Source organism: Cryptotermes secundus, unplaced genomic scaffold (assembly GCF_002891405.2).
Source record: "Cryptotermes secundus unplaced genomic scaffold, Csec_1.0 scaffold274, whole genome shotgun sequence".
Classification (NCBI taxonomy): domain Eukaryota; kingdom Metazoa; phylum Arthropoda; class Insecta; order Blattodea; family Kalotermitidae; genus Cryptotermes; species Cryptotermes secundus.
Window position 1 is genome coordinate 117,797 of NW_019735463.1, and position 20,157 is coordinate 137,953.

At 41.0% G+C, this 20,157-nt stretch overlaps 1 protein-coding gene across 8 annotated transcripts in view; it reads right to left on the reverse strand.

Annotated features, from left to right (window-relative positions):
* LOC111869314 (spermine synthase) overlaps window positions 1–20,157 on the reverse strand; it is a 40,239-nt gene that overhangs the window by 8,040 nt on the left and 12,042 nt on the right. For 7 of the 8 annotated variants that reach the window (XM_023860727.2, XM_023860726.2, XM_023860728.2 and 4 more), the window contains exons 4-6: window positions 18,063–18,174; window positions 4,145–4,267; window positions 1,829–1,983 (exon numbers count right to left, since the gene is read on the reverse strand). In XM_023860727.2, coding sequence (XP_023716495.1) covers window positions 1,829–1,983; window positions 4,145–4,267; window positions 18,063–18,174 — 390 coding nt within the window. The remainder of the gene's footprint in view (window positions 1–1,828; window positions 1,984–4,144; window positions 4,268–18,062; window positions 18,175–20,157) is intronic. The other variant, XM_023860734.2, reaches the window with a different exon arrangement.

Below are 20,157 nucleotides of genomic sequence, written 5' to 3' on the forward strand. Positions count from 1 at the left end.
TACATGAAGGAATGAGTTCTTTTCCCTCCCCCACACACACCCGTATCGTCACAGGGGGTGACCACAGTGTTCTGCCTTAATTTGTGGCGTTTTTCTAAGAACTGGCTGCCATGTACTGTGCGAAATCAATCGATCTTGCAAGAATAAAATTTGGACATCCCTCTTCTAAGAATTCCAATTGAGTGTGTTAGTGTGGCCAGCTCAGGGCAATATGATATTATAAACACAGCACATATCACGTCTCTGCTGTTTATAACTTCATAGGAAAGAAAACACGCCATTCATAACAGTAGAACGGAGAAACCGCTCGCAAGAGCAACAGGAAATTTGCTGCAAGACAGGCATATGTAACGATGACTTAGCACAGCTAAACTTGTGGCTTATTATACTCTGATCTACTGACAACAGGCCAGCAAAAAATCTAACAATCTACAGCAAAACCATCAATTATTATGGGCGTTATAACATAGGTGTGCAGCTGGACGAAACATTGACGTCGAACCCCCGCAGACGATTTAAATACCTTGACGAAACATACACGTCAAACCACGCTGAACGGTTAATACATTTCGGGAACTTTTGGATTGCACCACATATATATAGTTTGATCTGCAGTGTTTTGGAACATAGATGGAATCACAATTATAAATTAATAGAGTTAAATCCTTTTTTATACATCTTTTCATACACAAGAGCTCCACAGAAGTCCTAGCAAAAAAAGAGCACTTCAGCCACAACCTAACATATCCCAGAAGCATGTATCCACTTAAAAGTCATTATATGGAAGCTGGAGTATGTCAAATCTTACTGACTGAATCTCATGTGCTTCAATGTAATGGTTCACTGTTACCGTCAGTGACAATTAAACAGAGATTCTGCATAATAAGCATATCATCATTTTATATTTTTCAAACTTACACTTTCTATTCAAATGTCTGCATTGCTAACTGTGGGAAATTAAAAATGTGAATGAGAGGTTAAATCAAATGGCATCGCAAAGAAGACCAGAAGCTAATTTTATTCCATTCTTGGTCCATGGCAAAATGTGGGATAGTTTTCTGTGACTGAACAGTTGCCTGGTACTTCCATTGCTCAGAAATATGAACTGGTGCTTAACCACTGCTCAGCGCCTCCGTAGTCTAGGGGTAACTTTCCCACCTCACGACTCAAGGTATGCAGGTTCAAACACAGCGGAGGTCGTGGAATTTTTATGGGCGGAAAAATTCAGGGAACAAGTCCTCCAGGAGGGACTTTAAGCTGTGGGGGTCCCGTGTCATAGCTTTACGGCATGTAAAAGAACCTCATGCCTCAAGGAGGCCTCTGAGCCAAATTATAAGGACATTACCCGCCCAACAATAGTCTCTAACGCCTCTGGTAGATGGGGGAAGCATCTAGATACCGCTGAGCCAGTAGAGGCCGAACTCGCTGGCTGAGTCGGGACTGATGGCACGCACCAGTATCGGTAGGGTATAGAGACTGGTAGAATATCACAGGGGGATGTACAATAGACCACTGGTCGCGGTGCATGGGGAAACCCAACCCTTCCAATAATAATAACAACAACAACAACAACAACAACAACGACTGCTCAATTACTTTATCTTGATGATTTAAACCATCAATTTCTTTGATATGTCAGGAAATCAGCCCAACCCGACATTTTGTTACCACCCAAGAATGGAAGTAAGATTACTTATAAATTACAATGAATGCCCAGATCAAAAGCTATTACATTTACACATGCACATGCATACATACTGCACCGTAACTATTATTTTCCTTATTAAATAAAGAAAGTGGGCTAAGAAAGCATTAAGAACACACCAACCTCCAACATATAAACAAATTTTGGTTTCTCCTTCAGCAATTCCCACAACAATGCTCCATCTCCACCCCCTAGAATGACAATCTCTTTTCCCTCATAATTTTCTTTTCCCCGCTGCATCAGTGTTTCTGTGTAGATCAGATCACTTTCAGACATGTCTGTGGGAAAAACAAAGTATATATAACTGCACTTAAGCAAATGAGTGCCAAAAATATTCAATGACTTGTAGTGATCTAAAATGAATAATACCTCATTTTTTGGTGTTCTTACCACATAGTGGAAAGAATGAATGCAGAATGCAGAGGTTAACTTCTAGCCTTTTACCTGTATGTTTCATCCCCTGACATACTAAATGTATTTCAACTGAATCTAATATTGGAGTTCCATAATTAAAATCTGTCCAAAACTGCCCTTACTTTATGTGAAGCTAAAATCTAACTTTTCCAGAGCTCTGACTTTGCATTATGCCTGTATGCCATCTATGTGCAACGTTCATTACTAATCACTCGTCATTTTTCTTTATTGATACTACTTGTTTTGGCCTAACTGGCCATTTTCAGGTGTACAGGTTGCTGTGACCAAGAAGCTGCTCACTGCAATGCTTTTTTGTTTCCTTTATGTAGAGGCCTTGGATTACATCTGTTATGTGGGTTAATTACCATGATGGCTGACCACCACACAACAAATTCCTGCCCCAGCAAGAGCTAACAAACCAAATAAAGCTATAAGGCAAACACTGCAGCTCAAGGACACAGAAATAAATAAATAAACAAATTGTTAACCCATGTAACCAGATGTGCATTATAGTGAGCAGTAGATACCTTGATCACAACAACCTGTACATTTGAAGATGGTCCCTTAGGCCAAAACATGTAGTGTCAATAAAGAAAAATGAGTGACTAGTAACTGTCATTGCACATAGATGGCATAAAAGCAACACTCAAAGTCAGATCTATGGAGCGAAATAGGATGCTGCAATATAATATTATGATCTGTAGTTTACCACAGTTAGTAATCATACAAAAATTGGTGCATAACATAAGAAACAAATCTCATGAACATCTAGAAATTTCACTGACAGTGTCTTTATATGATGTACATTTGCTGAACTACTGGGAGAAATAACTGCTAGCTGTGCACTGTGATATCTATGATGTGGTTAGCTCTGTAAAAATAGATTCTGTTATCTCCAATGAATGAAAGTCAAAGCCAGTGAAGACACATATATTTATATAAATGCATATTTAATGTTGAAAAGTGAATTCTACTAAACTCTTCAGAATCAGAAATTACTTTTCCTTGCATGTTTAACTCATCATAAGAATGTTCCAAGTAGAGGCTGTACATTTAAGATATATATATCTTGTACAGTGTACCAAATTTCTGTACGATGAATCAATTTGAGGAAACTTAGGAAATTTGGTTTAAGACCAATATAAATAAAAAATATATTTACCTGCTAACTTGTGGTGTAGACAGCAATTATACAATTTTATAACAATCCTGTGTAGTTTCATAGTTCAAAATGTTTATGGGAACTGTGCACAGAAGCCACAAAAATGCCCAATTTAAATCTGCAAAAACTTAATAGTCACCGCCAACAAAGAACATTACACAACGTTTTAATTTATAAATCTTTGAAAAACTGATGCATTAATGCAGGGCTGCACAAATTGTCATAAATCTAGAACCACTGCCAAGAACTAGGAGAATAAAGGGGCTAGGACATGGATAAAACCCACCTTCTACCAATCCTAGGATATGGGTAAAGCTACAAGTAAAGGTTTGTCTGCATTTAATTAATTAAGCATCATGCCATGAATGAATACATATGGGGGGAGTAGCAATATAGCTCCACCATTCTTATCCTTGGCAGTAGATGTAGATCAGCAGTCAGCTTCATGCCCCCACTACTTTACCACTGGGTAAAGAGTCCCCAGTACCCACTGGACAGGAGGCTAGGTCGGCCCTGAAGCGGGACTGGATGCCGTGGAGAATGGGAATGAGGGAACTGTTCTTTCTAATATGAGGAAGAAAGAGGGAGGCGGTTGGCAAAGCAACAAGGATGAAAAGAGGAAAGGATACATGAACCGAAGGAAATTATTTTGTCTGCCATTTTTGAGTGGTGATGTGTTGTTAGTAGCAATGTAACATGAAGAAAGTTTTATAGTGCTATCATGAAAATTTCAGGTGCCATGGTGACCTGCATGACAGAACCATGATCCCTTTTCAAACGCAGCTACGTGGTACACCAGTTTTGTGGCTAGTCAGTTAGTCCTTATGTGACAGAAATAAAAATGATGCATTGATGAAACTTACTTTGCAAGTCATCCAGGATAAGTAAGTTACCCAGACTTCGGGAATGAACAATCAGAATTTTCTGATATGGGGACTTCTCCTCATATAAAACTTTATCAATGTCATACTCCAATATACGTTCATCTGAAATTAAAACTTTCGCAGTTAGCAACAGTCCATAACATGTGTACAGAGAAGGCACAGAAAGTTAAAAGATGAAAAGAAAACAATATTACATGTAACAATGAAATGCCAAAGAGTATGTAACAGAAAAGGCCTAACACAGTCTTCAGAACCTTATGACAAATGTTAACATGTAACAACAATTTCAGCTATTGGTAAGTAAGGCCAGTGGCCGCACCATAGCTCAAGCGATTAGTCGCTGGCTTCTCACCGTCGTGGCCCGGGTTTGATCCTGGGTCTGGTCAAGTGGAATTTGTGGTGGATAAAGTGGCGCAGGGGCGGGTTTTCTCTGAGTACTTCGGTTCCCCTTGCCAATCTTCATTCCACCAAATTCTTCATCATCATGATCACCCGGGGCAGGTACAACAGGCCAATCAGTGGCTGCCATACCGAGTGGACCCAGTTGGACTCCACCCCCCACTAAGTGGAGGGGGGGCAGGAGACCAGCAATACATGGCCGGCCTTTTGCAGTTGAAGTGGACTACAATGTGTAGTTAACTTATGCTGCATGTTAACTACATTTTGCAGTTCTCATGACTGCAACTTTATTTGTCAGTGAAGCAATGGATTTTGAAGAAGCATTGTTGCTCCTCCTGTTGTGTAGGTGTAGGCAGGCTGTGCAGTCAAGGTCATGCAGACTGCAGTAGGAACAACCACACCTTAACAGTCGGTTCTCAGCATGGACCAATGGAAAATGAACTGCAGCCGTCAATCACGACCGCAAAATATGCTCGTGTGGTGTTCATTAAAATTTCCATGGTGTCAGCTGAATTGCTGAGGCACAATTGCAAGACAACTGCATGTGCAGTCCATTTCAACTGCAAAATGCCATCCACGTATTCTGGCCCTAACAGAAATTACACACTGCTGTGCACATATTCTAACAGAAGGTTCATAAAAATTACAAGATTCACCCTCAGGAAAACATACAGTCAGACTGGCACAGTAGCAAATAGGATCACTTAAGAAAACTTGTGACTGTCACAATTTTCAGCAGAGATGATGAGTAAGAAGGGTGGGCAATATGTTTGGTATAACCAATGCTTTTTTTTAAGCCAGTACAAATACCAGCAAACTTATCAAAAGTCATGAACCACATATCTGCCAATGCACTGTAGATCTAAACCTTGTGGGTAAACCTCAGCACAACAGTACCAGCAAACATGATATATGAAGAGAGAGAGGCACTAAATATAATCATATGCAACTATTATAGGATGATTTTGGCCTGTCTGAAGAAGATGAGTAATTTTGGTTCCTCAAGCAAGGAAGTGGAATCTTTTCAATTTGTATAGCAAATGCATACACAGTGTGTCCAGGTTCTCTTAGGATTGTGTTCATTAAAAATACAAGACATGAGTTATTTTCAAAATTTCACTCTTTTTATTCAAAATAGTCTCCTTTTGAATCAATACATAGCTGGAATCGATTGAAAAGTTTTCGAAAACAGTCAATGTACTCCTTTTGTGGAATCACATTTAAAACTGTGGTATATTCCCTTTGGATGTCCTGGATGGTGTCGTGATGGTCTCCTTTCATTGCCAACTTTTGGGAACAACCAGAAACCTGCTGGAGCCAAATCTGGCGAATATGGAGGATGATCAAGGACTGCGATCTTTTTTCTGGCCAAAAATCGCGCATGATCTTCAATTTGTTGGGTGGGGCATTGTCGTGAAGGAGCGACCAAGAACCTTGCTCTTGATATTCAGGTCAAATTCGGAGAATTCTCGCCCACAAACGATTGAGGACTCTGAGATAATATTCTGAATTCATTGTTTAACCTTCTGGCAGAAATTACTTGTGAATGATTCCTTTGGAATCGAAGAAAATGGTTAGCAGTGTTTTTATTCGACTCTTTTGCATTCGCACTTTCTTTGGGCTCTGTCGCTTTGTGAGAGGCTCATATTGATCACTTTGGGCTGACCGTAACATGTCTTTGCAGTGTTCCACTCTGGCATGTTTTTCATCGCCTGACAGCGCGTGCGGTACAAACTGCGCACAGACCTTCCGTTTGCCCAAATCCTTGGTCAAAATTTGATATACAGTACTTTTTGTATTCCCAAAAGCTCCTCGATGAATCTTGCAGAAACACATCTGTCGGATTCAAGGATTTCAGTCACTTTTTTCACATTTTCTTCAGCTTTGATGCATGTGGAGTGTCTTCAATGCCCCCCCTGCCATCACAAAATACAACATACCATCGAAAAATGTTCGAGTGACTCAATCACTACTGTACACACTTTTCATCATTTCGTATGCTCCTCCAGCTGTTTTGCCTAACTTCAAATAAAATTTGATGTTGGCTCTCCGTTCAACCACCATTCTCCGACAAGCATCAGAACAGTACTGTTACATTCAATGTCAGAATATATGATGCAGCAATGCTTGCGCTTGAAAGTATAGACAGCCACAGCTGAAATGTGAAGAATCTTAGCGTTACAACTTTCCAACATATGGCATTGCAGGGCAAAATTTAAAAAAATGAGTCCTAACGGATCCTGGACACATTGTGTACGATGGTTGTAGGCATTTCTGCAAAGAATTTACAATAATATAACAATTTTGTCTACTACTTACAGTTTTTATAAATTAAACTCAATGTGAACCACATTAAGAAGACCCTGTAATCCCAAATATCCTCCCAATTTTACAAGTATATTTATTCAGTACAGTTCCATCAATTTGAGTATCCATGTTATCAAGTGTAAGTAATGTAAAGTGGCAGAACATACTTAAAAAAGTACTCAACATTCAGAGTTAACAAGTTCATTCCACTTCTTCTAATTCTGAACTATACAAATTGTGTTACATCCCAATGAATCTACTCCATAATTTCATAATTTCTCAACAAATCTAAAATGAGTTCAATATTACACAGTACACAAACATAAATGAACAATCATAAAATATATATTAAATATAAAGAAATAAGTATCAACAGGAGACATAATTCATCATGCATCAACCAATACAAAAGAATCCACTCAGTACCATGGCAAGTCAGCCTCAAGCCAGGCAACTAAAACTCACCTGGCTGTATCATTCATCATGTTCCTCTTATGTGCATGGAGGTATTGCAAAAGAAATTCATTAGACACTCAAAAAGGAGGTTTACCAGATACCTAGGCAGGTTTAGTATATGACATCACATTAGGTTCAACTGAATTTATTTTAATTTCAAACCTGTCAGATGCAGTCCAACAGTGGAACTGGACTTCCTTAGCATCACGGGCATCTGACAAAGGAAATCCTTTGAGGTATACTTAGAGGGTAAGTGCATAACAAATCACCACAGCCATTTTAATTATATATTTATATAAAAATTTTAATTTTAAGATTATAGTAACTGTCCAACATTAGATAATCGAGCAACTTTCATGAGTGTCAGTGATTTAGATGGGAGGGACTGGAAGGATAACAGAAACATGCTCACCAGTGGTCAGCGACAACTTGGTATAAGTGAATGAATCACATTTAGAGTGATCCAGCAAAGGTAGATAAAACAGAAACCCACCTATGAGTGATTACCAATGACGGATGTTTAACAAGAACTCAACCATTAGATGGATGGTGATAAAATCTGCCCAGTATCACCTCTACAATCCAGAGCCAACAATATTCATCAATGAGAGTTTCAATAAAAATTCATGTGAGGACAATCACTGAATACCTAGGTTTAATGGAATCTGCCCATCAAATGGTCAGTGGTGTGCTACTATGGAATGGAGATGAAGAAATTCAGCCTACAACTGAAATATCCACAATACTCCGTGACAAAGAAATTTGAAGCCCAAATATCTGCCAGAAAGATAATGGTTGCAGTTTTCTTAGATAAATTTCCATAATTTTCATATCTCCAGGCATTTTAAGAACACTCAAAGGACAGTAAAATGTAGAAAGGCACAAATAATTTATTGGTTTTAACGTCAGGATTCTATAAGAAAAGCATTAAGTACTAGTATGTCATTCAATTGGATATCTCAATTCTTAGCTTGATTTCATGTGACTGGGCCGAATATGGTTTCAGTAATGACTCTTGGGTGGATTTCCATTGGAACTTCCTTCTACTAAAAACAGGAGTGTCTGTAAACTTTCCAGAAACATTTCATTAACAAGCAAGCCATTAACTTTTATTTACATAATTTCAGAGTGATGACATGTTATATTTGTTGATAATTATAAACAGAAATTAATTTCATTCTGGCAGAGGTATAAGTAATATATATTTTATATGAAAAGATAGGCTTATGATATAATGTCCATGTGTACACCCCCTGCCCCATAATAACTTCTAATAAAGAAACTGAAGGATTTTCATGAAAACTCAATTAGAACATCATGCCACTAGTCATGATCACTAGCACACCTATGAATTTTATATAAACAATTTTTATAAGTTTACAGTAAATGTGGTGGCAGTATGAGACTTTGAGATTCAATCAAATATATCAGTACGAGTGGAAATTTTGTACAGAAATGGAATTGTAAGTTCTATAGTGCAAGCAAACACCACATCAGACTGAAGCAGCATTTCAAGGAAAGTAGACAACATAAGCTTTATCCAGAACATTTTATTTTTAATCAGTATGAGGGCTATTCAGAAAGTAACCTCCAGTGTGGTGTTAACAAAACAAGCAATGAGAAAAACAAATTTTATTATATTGTGATGTGTTATTGTACACCCATCACCACGACAACCGCTACAATCAGAACGCACACTTCCACGGCAACAAATAGGTGGAAATTGTGGAGTTCCCACAGCGACAAATCATAGCAATGAATTGTTGTTGAGTAACAACGGGAAATATTGCACTCCTTAAGCAACAGATTGTCGAACCAGCAGGTAATGAGTCAGTCTTAAGAGAGCCGCCGTTGAAGGCAGTCTAGTACTCGCCAAGATATAAACTGTGACACTGCAAGTGATAATAACTGTAAAGTGTGTGAGTGTAGAAGTGAAACACAATAAATATCCACTGCATCCTTGATGGCGTGAAGTTATTTGTCGCGCAACATACCCAACACGTGACAACTGGTGTCAGAAGTGGGACTGGACTTACACACGTGACCGACAGGATATGAACTTAAACACGCCTCGATTTACAAGGAATAATTCAATTTATGAGCACAACAAACGCTACCTCCACTACCCAACATGTGACAGATGTCGGCATATGCACTAAGGCCCCCACACTATGCACTCACTGACAACATGGAAAAAGTCAACACCAGTCTGGTCACGGTAGTAAGACTGGATATTGCCGCTGGATGGCCTGAAAGACAGCCAAATCCAGATTTCACGCTGCAGACTGTGTCTGGAGGATCCCTACCCTTCCTGAAAGAAGTTCTGTTGACTCTTACCCTGGGGCGCTGACCGCTAACAATGTGGGTTTTTGTCACGAATATCACCGATGAGCTAATCTTGGGACTGGACATACTGTGCACCTATGATGCGTCTGTGGACACAGGGCACCAAACACTGCGTCTGGCAGAAGAAATAATATCATTATGGAGTCCAGGGGTGGTACCCCATCCTTGCAGCCTAGTAGTGGCCAAGGACCATGTAATACCCGCACAGTGAGGGAATTGTGACGGCCAGAATGGAGAACCCCCTCGGAGTAGAGGGCGGCCTGGTAGAACCAAACCCTCAGGCACATCCACCTAAAGGAATCTACATAGCCAGAACCTTAGTTCAGGACCGCCAGGAGGTACCATGAGAGCCTTGAATGCTACCTGTCGGGAACAAAAGCTCACAAGAGGATTTTGGCACACTGTGAGCCAGTCACGCTAGTGACCACGCCAGATGTGAAGCAGACCCGGGCCCAAGTTCCAAGATCAAGACTAGAGGACATAATCGCAGAAGCCAAACCACACCTAACCAATGAAGAATTTCATGAGTTGGGAGAACTGACCGAGTACCAGGATATTTTTTGCTGGAAATAATGAAGACTATGGGAGGACTAACAAGGTGTATCACCATATAGATATGGGTGATGCCCAACCTATTCGCCAACACCTGAGGAGGCTACCCCTAGCAAAGCAAGCGGAGGTCAGCGAGAAGCTCGACGATATGCAACGCCATGGGGTTATTGAGGGATCAGACAGCCCATGGTCGCCCCCAGTCGTTCTGGTCAGGAAGAAGAATGGAGAACTGTGTTTCTGCGTGGATTACAGAAAGTTAAACGATGTCACAAAGACAGACTGTTTTCCACTACCCCGAACTGATGACACGCTGGCTGGAGCCAGGTGGTTCTCCATGCTTGATCTGAAAAGTGAATACTGGCAAGTAGATGTACACCTGGACCACATTCTCAATAGGCCAAGGATTATGGCAGTTTACAGTCATGCCCTTTGGGCTCTGCAATGCTCCTGCAACATTCGAAAGATTAATGGAGACAGTACTGCGAAGTCTCACATATGATTCATGTCTCGTGTACTTAAGACATAATTGCAATTGGCCACACTTTCCAAGAACACTTGACAAACCTGTGAAAAGTATTTCAGTGGTTCCGGGAAGTTTGCCTAAAACCCGACCCGGAAAAGTGTCAACTCTTTCAGAAAGAGGTACGATACCTCGGGCATATCGTTTCACCCGAAGGAAAAACCACCAACCCTGAGAAACTGAAAACTGTGAAGGAATGGCCAACCCCGAAGAATAAGCATGAAGTTAGGAGCTTCCTGGGGTTACGCACTTCAATCCTCGTGGGAAGGCCCTTACAGTGTAGTAACCCGGATAAATGAAGTGGTATACAGAATCAAGAACTCTAGGTTGAGAATGTTGGTAGTACACCTGGACCGGCTCGCGCCTTATCATGGAGCTGCTCGGGACGAGCAACCATAAAAAGAGGGCAGATGCAGCGGTTGGAGAACAGAAAATTTTACTAAAATTTAGCGATTATTAATCGCCGAAGGAGTAGGGTCCTAGTATGGAAGGATACCCTGGTATAAAATGTTACTTAGGAGAGGATATATAAGGTATAAAATGTCACTTAGGATAGGATAGATGATAGACACTTAGGACTTCCCCTTTTTTATGATATCCAACATTACATCCCCTAACAACTTATATTATTACCAACATCCCATCCTCCATACTTTCTTCTCTCCTTTGTATCCCATCCTTCTCTAGCACTCACGATGCGATATCCCCTTACACAAACAGCCCACAGGATGGGATGTCGCGCAGGCATTATTCCTCTTTACGACCGATAACCCAAACTCAACTTTTGCACGCGCTCGCGATAAACCACGACCTCTAGATAAGAACTTCATACTTATAACACCTCGCACAAGCCCCAGCCATCATTATGTCTCAACACACTGCTTGTGTACACTTCCGTGCATACTGCAACTGCTTCCACTGCTGGCCATACTCCGCTCAGTGCCCTACGTCTGACCTCTGCGCCCAGCACGTGCACCAGCAAATCTTAGACGGAGTTTTATTTAACGTTAAAGAGGAGTGGGAGGAAGAAGAGGAACGTCAAGACAACTTACTTACAGAACTTCGAAATCAACAACATCCTCCTGGCCCTGTTCGGGTAAGCGTTATTCAACATACAAATGTCGTTAACATGGAGCAACCAGACAACCAACAAAACATCCTGGCCCAGTTTCACCACCCCGACGGGGAAAACCATAGCCCTTCCTCCTCGCCGATACATCCTATTCGCGACATCCGAATCCAGGATAACACCGACGTCCCTGTCCATCTTCTCGGACTACGTAAACGACAATCACCAGTTGATAACGGCTCCCGAACCACTCTCGACTCTGACATCTCATCTTCAGTTGTTCGAGGTGATGAACAGCGAACAACCCCACTTCTCTTACATCCTCAGCCTAACGAACACATCATCCAGGACACTCAGACAAAAACTGTTCTCCCGAGCGATGGATGTTCTACAAATCAAACCGGTAACAACGATGGTCCAAGAGGAAAACGACAAGCAACAACCCATCGCATACGAGACCCCGTTCATCGACGACGTAGTCTCAGCCCTCCTGATGTCAAGAGAACAAAAGGACCACATGAAAAAAGACCAACAAATGTCTGCATCGGAGATCCACGACCTTCAACTTCGACTGCTGTTCCAACACCACCGTCCAGCGATACTTCCGCACTCTCTGGATCAGACCATCAGGACGGAGGCGATTCCTCAACTCCATCTTCATCCTACACCTTCATCCTCCACCGTCGAACCTTCGACGCGCTCCCCCCCACAACAAGAAGAGCACCATCCTTCGCCGCGTTTGACCACGGAGATCATATCCACATCATCTTCTCCGTTAACCACAGCAACAACTCCTCCCGCCACCTCACAACCATCCTTAAATTCCTTAAAGTCAACATTGAAGGAATTACAGAGGCTCATACGAGCTTACAACTCATCCGCTTCTTCACCAGATTCATTTCGTATCTCATCCGCAAGGGTCTCGGAACTTTCTATAAATATGGATCTCGAATTATCCCCATCCTAAAACCTCTTACCGATGCTCTCCTTCACTACGACACCACAGACCGTCCATCTACATCCCATCTCGCCTGCGAACAATATATAGAACAAAAAAAGCAGGCATCAAAAGAAGCCATCACCCAACGCACCTTTTCCATCGACTATATCAGCTCCCTAATCACCGAGAATAAAATCACCTCTTACGAATCTTTCCAACGTACCCTTCCCACAGAAACCAAGATCCAACTACTCAAACAACTTGGGTATGTTGGACAAAACATCATCAAAACCCTCATCAAGATCCATACCATCGAGGCCCTGCAAACCATAAAAACCAAACATTACTATCAGTTAATCATCGATTCCCTCGACCTCTCCCTCGTTCAACATCCCAACGTCACTTGGCTTACACGTCTCTTCTCATCTAACTCCATCAATGTTGACGAATTCTTCGCCAAATTCCTCATCATCCATTCCACCAACATCACCAAAATCAACACTTTCGTCATCCAAGGACCCACCAATACTGGCAAATCCCTCATCCTTAACCTCTTACTATCCGATACCAAACCCACAAGAATCGCCAGGGAACGGGACAAGTCTAATTTCCACCTAGACCAGCTACCAAACAGCACGGCCGTCTTGTTTGAAGAACCCATCATTGATCAAACAACAGTCGGCACGTGGAAGCTGCTCCTCGAAGGATCTCCGATACCGACAGACATGAAACACTCGGACAAGGAGATCATCAACAGGCTCCCCATTTTCGTATCAACAAACCAACCGATATGGAACTGGGTTTCAGCCGACGATGTCTCTCCTCTAAAACAACGCTTGTTTCAGTATGACCTCAACACACAAATCTCCAGCTTCGTAGACCGTACAGGCACCATCCCACAACCTCCTTCCATCATCACTAAGCACGACCTCTACGCCCTCTTCCTCCACCATCTACAACACATCCACGACCAATATATCTCTCTCCTGGCCTCTCTTCCCATCTCTGAAACCTCAAAACCATACTCCAACACCCAATTCGACAAACTTCAGCAACTTCAGATCCAGCTCTTGTTACAGGATTCACCCGACGTTGTTTCAAGAGCTGGAGAAGTCGAAGATGCATGAGCCACAAGACGACAGGCCATCTAAACGTATGAAGCCATCCTCGGTGGCAGCTCATGGACAAACTACACACCAAGTCGAGTTGGATGGATACGGCAAGCACATGCATCCTACCACATCTACTGTTCCCATACCCATCAAAACCACGCACGTCCACGGAGAAATAAAACGCTCAATGTGGATCAACCTATCCTTCTGCGAGGCTGGTGCCTGCGCGATGGTGATACCCTACCATTTACTCCAATTCTGGATAGGATTGGATGAACAAGAAAACAACTCTCTCAAAAACTTCAACATATTATCAGCTGCATCGTATGGCATCACTTGGCACGAATTCAATCTCTCCATCTATAACCAAGCCACGACACGCAAACGACTTCTGACCCAGGGTTCAACTACATACGAAACCATCGACTTTGAAACATCACAGAACCTCATGATCTTAACTGATGTAAACAACTCTCATACGCCATCAGTTCTGTGGCCCGATGACTTCATGCCCCCTGGCGCCAAACTTCGAACAGCGGACCTCCAAAAAAGGAACGGCGATGTACCATTAGGCCGTTCGGGATGAACAACCTTCAGAAGGGAGCAGTGTGACATGGGTGGCGCAACAGGAAGTAGGGGTCACGTGAACTCTGCGGTCTCGTGAGTGATGCCACATACCCCCACGCCTTCCATCATTATGCAACGCTTGGTAAACACTCCCCCTTTCTGATGTAACAGCAGAGCAACTGTGTCAGGCAACCATTGCCACGGTGACGTAACAGCAGATGATCTGCTGCCGCTGCTACAGTAACAGGCCAGTAAACACTCTGCCCCCCCCTTCCTGCGGTGACGTAACAGCACTTTCCACTGTGATGTAACAGGGGACACCGCTGTTAACACGAGGCAACAGGGAACGGTATAAAAGGGTGGCTGAGCAGTGTGTGAGCAAGTGTGTGATTAGGAGTGACAGAGTGTGGATTGCAAAGTTGCCGAGAGCAGTTGAAGTACAGCAGTCGTGGGAAGAAGAACCAAATGCGTGGTAATTAGTGAAAGTGTGCAACAGCTGAGAAGTCAGCCAGTAAGAGTTATTGTGTGACTTCAAGACTCTGTGTGTGCTGTAGTACAATTATGTTGGGAGTGTGTAATACGGTGACACTTGTATAGCTCCTGTGTTGTACTGTGAATAAGTGAAGACTATTGAAGATAGAGTGAAGAGACGACTGTGTAGGGTTTGTAAAGTGTGTAAACCTGTAACAGTGTCATAAGCATTTGTAGTTACGACTTGTAGATTGTTAAATAAACATGTTACAATATATAACAAAAAACACATACATACTTAAGCTACTTCTCAACCTAGTCACTGCTGGAATTGAGGCACTTGTCATATTAGGGAATAAGTTTATGTATGCCTGTGTCAAAGAAGTTTGCCACCTGTGAGCTCAGCCACATTTTGGTATCTTCTTTCAACTCCTCGTTATTGTTGAAGCACTCTGATCCCACCCAGCTCTTCAGGTAGGTAAACAGGTGTTAGTCCCTCAGAGTGAGATCAGGGCTGTACGGAGGACGTCAAACAACAGCCAGCTGAAATCCTCCAGCAGTGCTTGAGTGCGAGCAGTTGTATGTGGATGCACATTGTCATGGATGAGCGCTACACCAAATGCCAGCAATCCATGTCTTTTGTTCTGAATGTCCCTACACAGTTTTTTAATGTTTTGCAATATACTTCTGATGCTATTGGCATCCCTTGTTACATGAATTCCACCATCAGCACTCCTTTCGCGTCCCATAAAACAACTACTATCAGTTTTCTGGCAGGCAGACATTTGCTCAAGCTCTTCAGCTTGTGTGGTGAATGTTGTGTGTATCCACTGTTTTGACTGCTCTTTGGTTTCAAAACTCACAAATGAAACCCAGGTTTCGCCACCTGTTACTTGTACAATGTGACTGAGAAATTCTTCACCACCTTTGTGGTATCATTCCAAAAAAAATTCAAAGCCCAAGCCATTCTCTGCATTTTGGTTGCACTCATGAGCATTTTCGGAACCCATCTTGTGTAAAGCTTGTGACAGCCTAGCCTAAATGTGAGAATCTCATACAGAAGTGTGTGTGAAATTTGTGGAAATTCACACAAAAGTTCTGAAATTGTGATGTGCTGTCTTTCACAAAATTTTCTGGGCAACACTTTTGAACAAGATCATCACTTACTACAGATGGCTGACCACTTCACCCTTCATCGTGAACATCTGGTCGCCCATCTTTGGACATTCTACACCACTGCCTTACAGTTCCCTCACTCAGTATATTTTGGATGTAAACCACCCCTAATTCATGATGCATTTCCACAGCACTCCTGTTTTTAGCATGAAGAAAGCGGATAGCAGCATGACTTTCACAGCTGGCAGGATTATCGATTGCAGGACACATCATAATTCACTCTGCTGACACAAGAACACTAGGTGACATGTTATGTGATGGTTTATAAGGCAATGAGTCACGTCATGCTACCTTGCATGCATGAGCTCTCTCCCGCTCCTACATTAGCTGCCTAAAATAAATGTAGGTTATTTTCTGGACAGCCCTCGTATTTAGTTATTTTTTCCTTCAGTGCTTGCTTGTGATTGACCCTTAAGCTGTTGTTAAGCACTTAATAAATTGATAGAATTGAATATATTGCGACATGACACCTGAAAGGTGGAACAGTGGAGCCTGAAGGGATGGAAATTGCTATGAAATGGCCAGTAAACAAAACATGACAGCTGGTTTCCGCGACAATAGATACACACGAAAAAAAGAGAGGAACTGTTTGAAACAGTGTTTTCTATTGGGTCTGTGCCAGGAAATTTTAGAACTGGAGAAACCATGATTTTTTTTGGGTTGACCATGAAGACACACACAAAGGTGGAACTGCTACTGCAGTTAAAAAAAGCATCCCTCACACCTGCATCAACCTACCTCCTATCCTATCAATAGAAGCAACAAGGGTCTGCATACCGACTGGAAACACTGAAATGTTCTCTGTAGCTGTTTATAAATCTCTGCAAAGATTGTGGAGTGACACAGACATCACAGAGTTGAATGCAATGCACCTTGTTTGGAACAGTAAACAACAGTAAACTGAAAATACTAATAAAGGAATTCTATATGGGGCATGTGATAGTGTAGTTGGTTGAGGCACTATCCTACAAGCTGGAAGGTTGTTGGTTCAATTCCCAATGAGGTCATTGGCTTTTCAATTCACCTAATCCCCCAGCCTCAATATGGCCCTGGAAATGACTCACCTCTAATAGAAATGAGTATCAAAAATCTTCCTGGGGGTAAAGCACTGCCAGCTAGTAAGAGTGACAACTTCATCGCCATCTGTGAGCAGACTGTCTAGAAAATGTGGGAGCCCCAAAGTCTCCCAATCCTATGAGCCTCCATGGCCTGTAACAGGGATAGCTTTACTTTTTTCTTCGCAGGAATCCTATTTATTACAAGCTACTTGATTCCTGATTAGAAACAAAACATTGCTTGCTCATTTGTGACTCACTACATAACTTACATGTAACACTCCACAATTTGTTGCTATGGTAACCAGAAATTGCATAATTTCAGAGCTGTGCCTCACTGTTACACAACTTGTTATATATACCGAGCCAGATATTTAGTCTTCTTATACAACCATACTGTATACTTTAATATGGCAATTACAGCTGTAGTGATGTGGGGTTAGAGACCAGCTGAATTTGTGTTCATGTTACAATATACTTGAAAATTTTCATCCAGTATGACTCCCACTTAAGAATTGAAGTGAACATATGCTGTTTTGCCTTTGAAAACAAAGAGACTGAAACACAGAAGACCTGAAATGGGTGAAAATTGGGTGCCTGGAAGTGCTTCTCATGCAAATGGCAGATTCATATAACCAGAAAATCCAATTTCTCATAGATGCTGGATAACTGAGTATGCACTGTAATTTTTTAAACAAATGTAGTGCTCATTTCTGCCATATGAGTACAGCACAAGTTGTGTAGGATCAAAGAAATTAATCTATATCTGCTATAAATGAACAATGAGAACATATGAGAATGCAAATATGTAACAAATGTATCTGAAAAGTCAGTACAGTCCATTTTTTATTCTTTTAATGTTTCTGGAAAACCTCTCAATACACCCTTAATATGATATCCTGACATCCACTCCTATTAGAACCTTACCTGCTGTTGGGAAATATCTATCTATGTGATCCCCACGTTTCAAGGCTGGAATTGAATGGCACCTCTTGCTGCTGAGTTTCTCACCTAAGTCCTTTTCAAGTTTGCGAACTGACTGTAACAAAATCAAGCGGAGAAAACCCGAAAAACAAATGTGAAAATAAATAAATAAAAACAAACAAACAATATAACATGCTGGAATAACGTGCATGACAGGTATATGTCATGGAAACAAAATGCAGAAATTTTAAAAGGGCTGCCAATGAAGCAACAAGGTTGTTAGATAAATGTTTTCAGTAGACTGTGGTCAAAGTGAAATTGTGTCAAACAATGGGCATTACATAAGAGAGGAGAAATATAAAATTGCTCAATTAGCCATTGGGTTCACCAAAATTAGGATCATAGAAATACCTAAATCATAAGCTGGAAAATGGGGGGGGGAGAAAATATCTATTTTTACTTCCCATTTCACAGGAAGAACAAAATATGGTCATATCATTCTTTTTCTTTTAACATTGAAAATATTATATGATGGTGCAAATGGAATGAAGCTGCAAGTAACAGAAAATGTAACAATTTTTCCGAAAGTGACACTGAGCGTAACACTTGTGCAACCTCTTATGTAACCATTAATATCTCAAGACCTATGACATATCTTATAATGTTATATATGTATAAAAGGATAGAGACTGATTTATCCAAAAATGATGTTTATTTTGTTCCCAAAACAAAACTGTACATTGCTTAAACAATTACCCAAAACAAGTAATCATTTTCCTATTTTTATACATTCAACCACCTACCAGGGCCAAACCATAAGATGTGGACACGAACATATTGAGAGTAAAATATGTTAATAAATGCGAGCTTCTCAAAAATGCAATCCGTTTTGGTCCATTGCTTATGGCTTACGAGTTATGACCATCTGTTTGTAACAGATATGGCTAATTCAATTCCCCTGTTCAGTGGATCAGGCAATACTGTCATGTGTATTCTGGTAATGTGACAATTAATGGGTCCTGGATTAAATGAAGCAATTTATTATTCATTAGGCAGAACTACAATTAGCGGTAACAAAATCTTACTGTAAATATAACACTTCGTAACTGTGAACCATGATCACACTCTGAAGGTTATTGTTAACTACACATAAAATAAAGACTTAACTCCTGACTTTTTCTTCTGACTTCTGTTTGTATTGTCTTCTGTCATATTCTGTGCGTTGATTCTCTCACTGAGGAAGGTTCTGGTCAAACTATATGGAGATCACCTCCAACTATAGAGTTCTCGTGTTCTTAGCCACTACTGTCTTTTGACCGGTTCGTTGCCGTGTGAACAGCCTTCAATTCTCAGTCGTAAAAGAAAAGTTTCTGCATGTGTTACCTAGGAATCGATGTCTCTCTATGCAATGCATTGCTTCTTTAGTTGCATTCATTGCTGCAGAAACATGATTACTGAGCCATTGTCTAGCAACNGTATATTTGCAGAAACTTGAATCTTTAAAAATGGGTACTCAGTGTTTGGTAATGTGTCTCACTGAAGTTTTTCTTTCATCATATTCTTTTGGCACAAAGAGAGAAGTTAACATTAAAAATAAATTTGTTCTTGTTATTACTATGGGAGAGGGAGATTTTGACAATTAATGTTCAAATCCGAATGCAATCATAAGAAAAAAAAAGTTTTTTTTTNGTCACAATACTATAGCCAAACTGCCAGCATATGATCTCAGGCACTGATAAGATGTCCGCCAGTAATAATCATGCTGCATATATGAGAGAATACAGGAAAAGGAAGTGATTAGAAGACGCTTCACCAAGCTCCTCAAACTCAGTGACATCACTACAAACTAAACGCTTTGGGTAATTTAAATAAATAATGTACTGTACGTATAGTAATGTTTCAATAAAGCTTCAGTTGTAATGTACAAAGTAGATTTATTCCAATACAAATCCCAGTTTCATAATGTTTTCAACATTAATCCTTGGAACCAAGGTTCTCCAATAATTTTTTAAAAAATTGCAAGTGTATATATATATATATATATATATATACGAAGGGGGACCCAAAAATAACCGGAAACGACCTGTTGCGCGCGCAT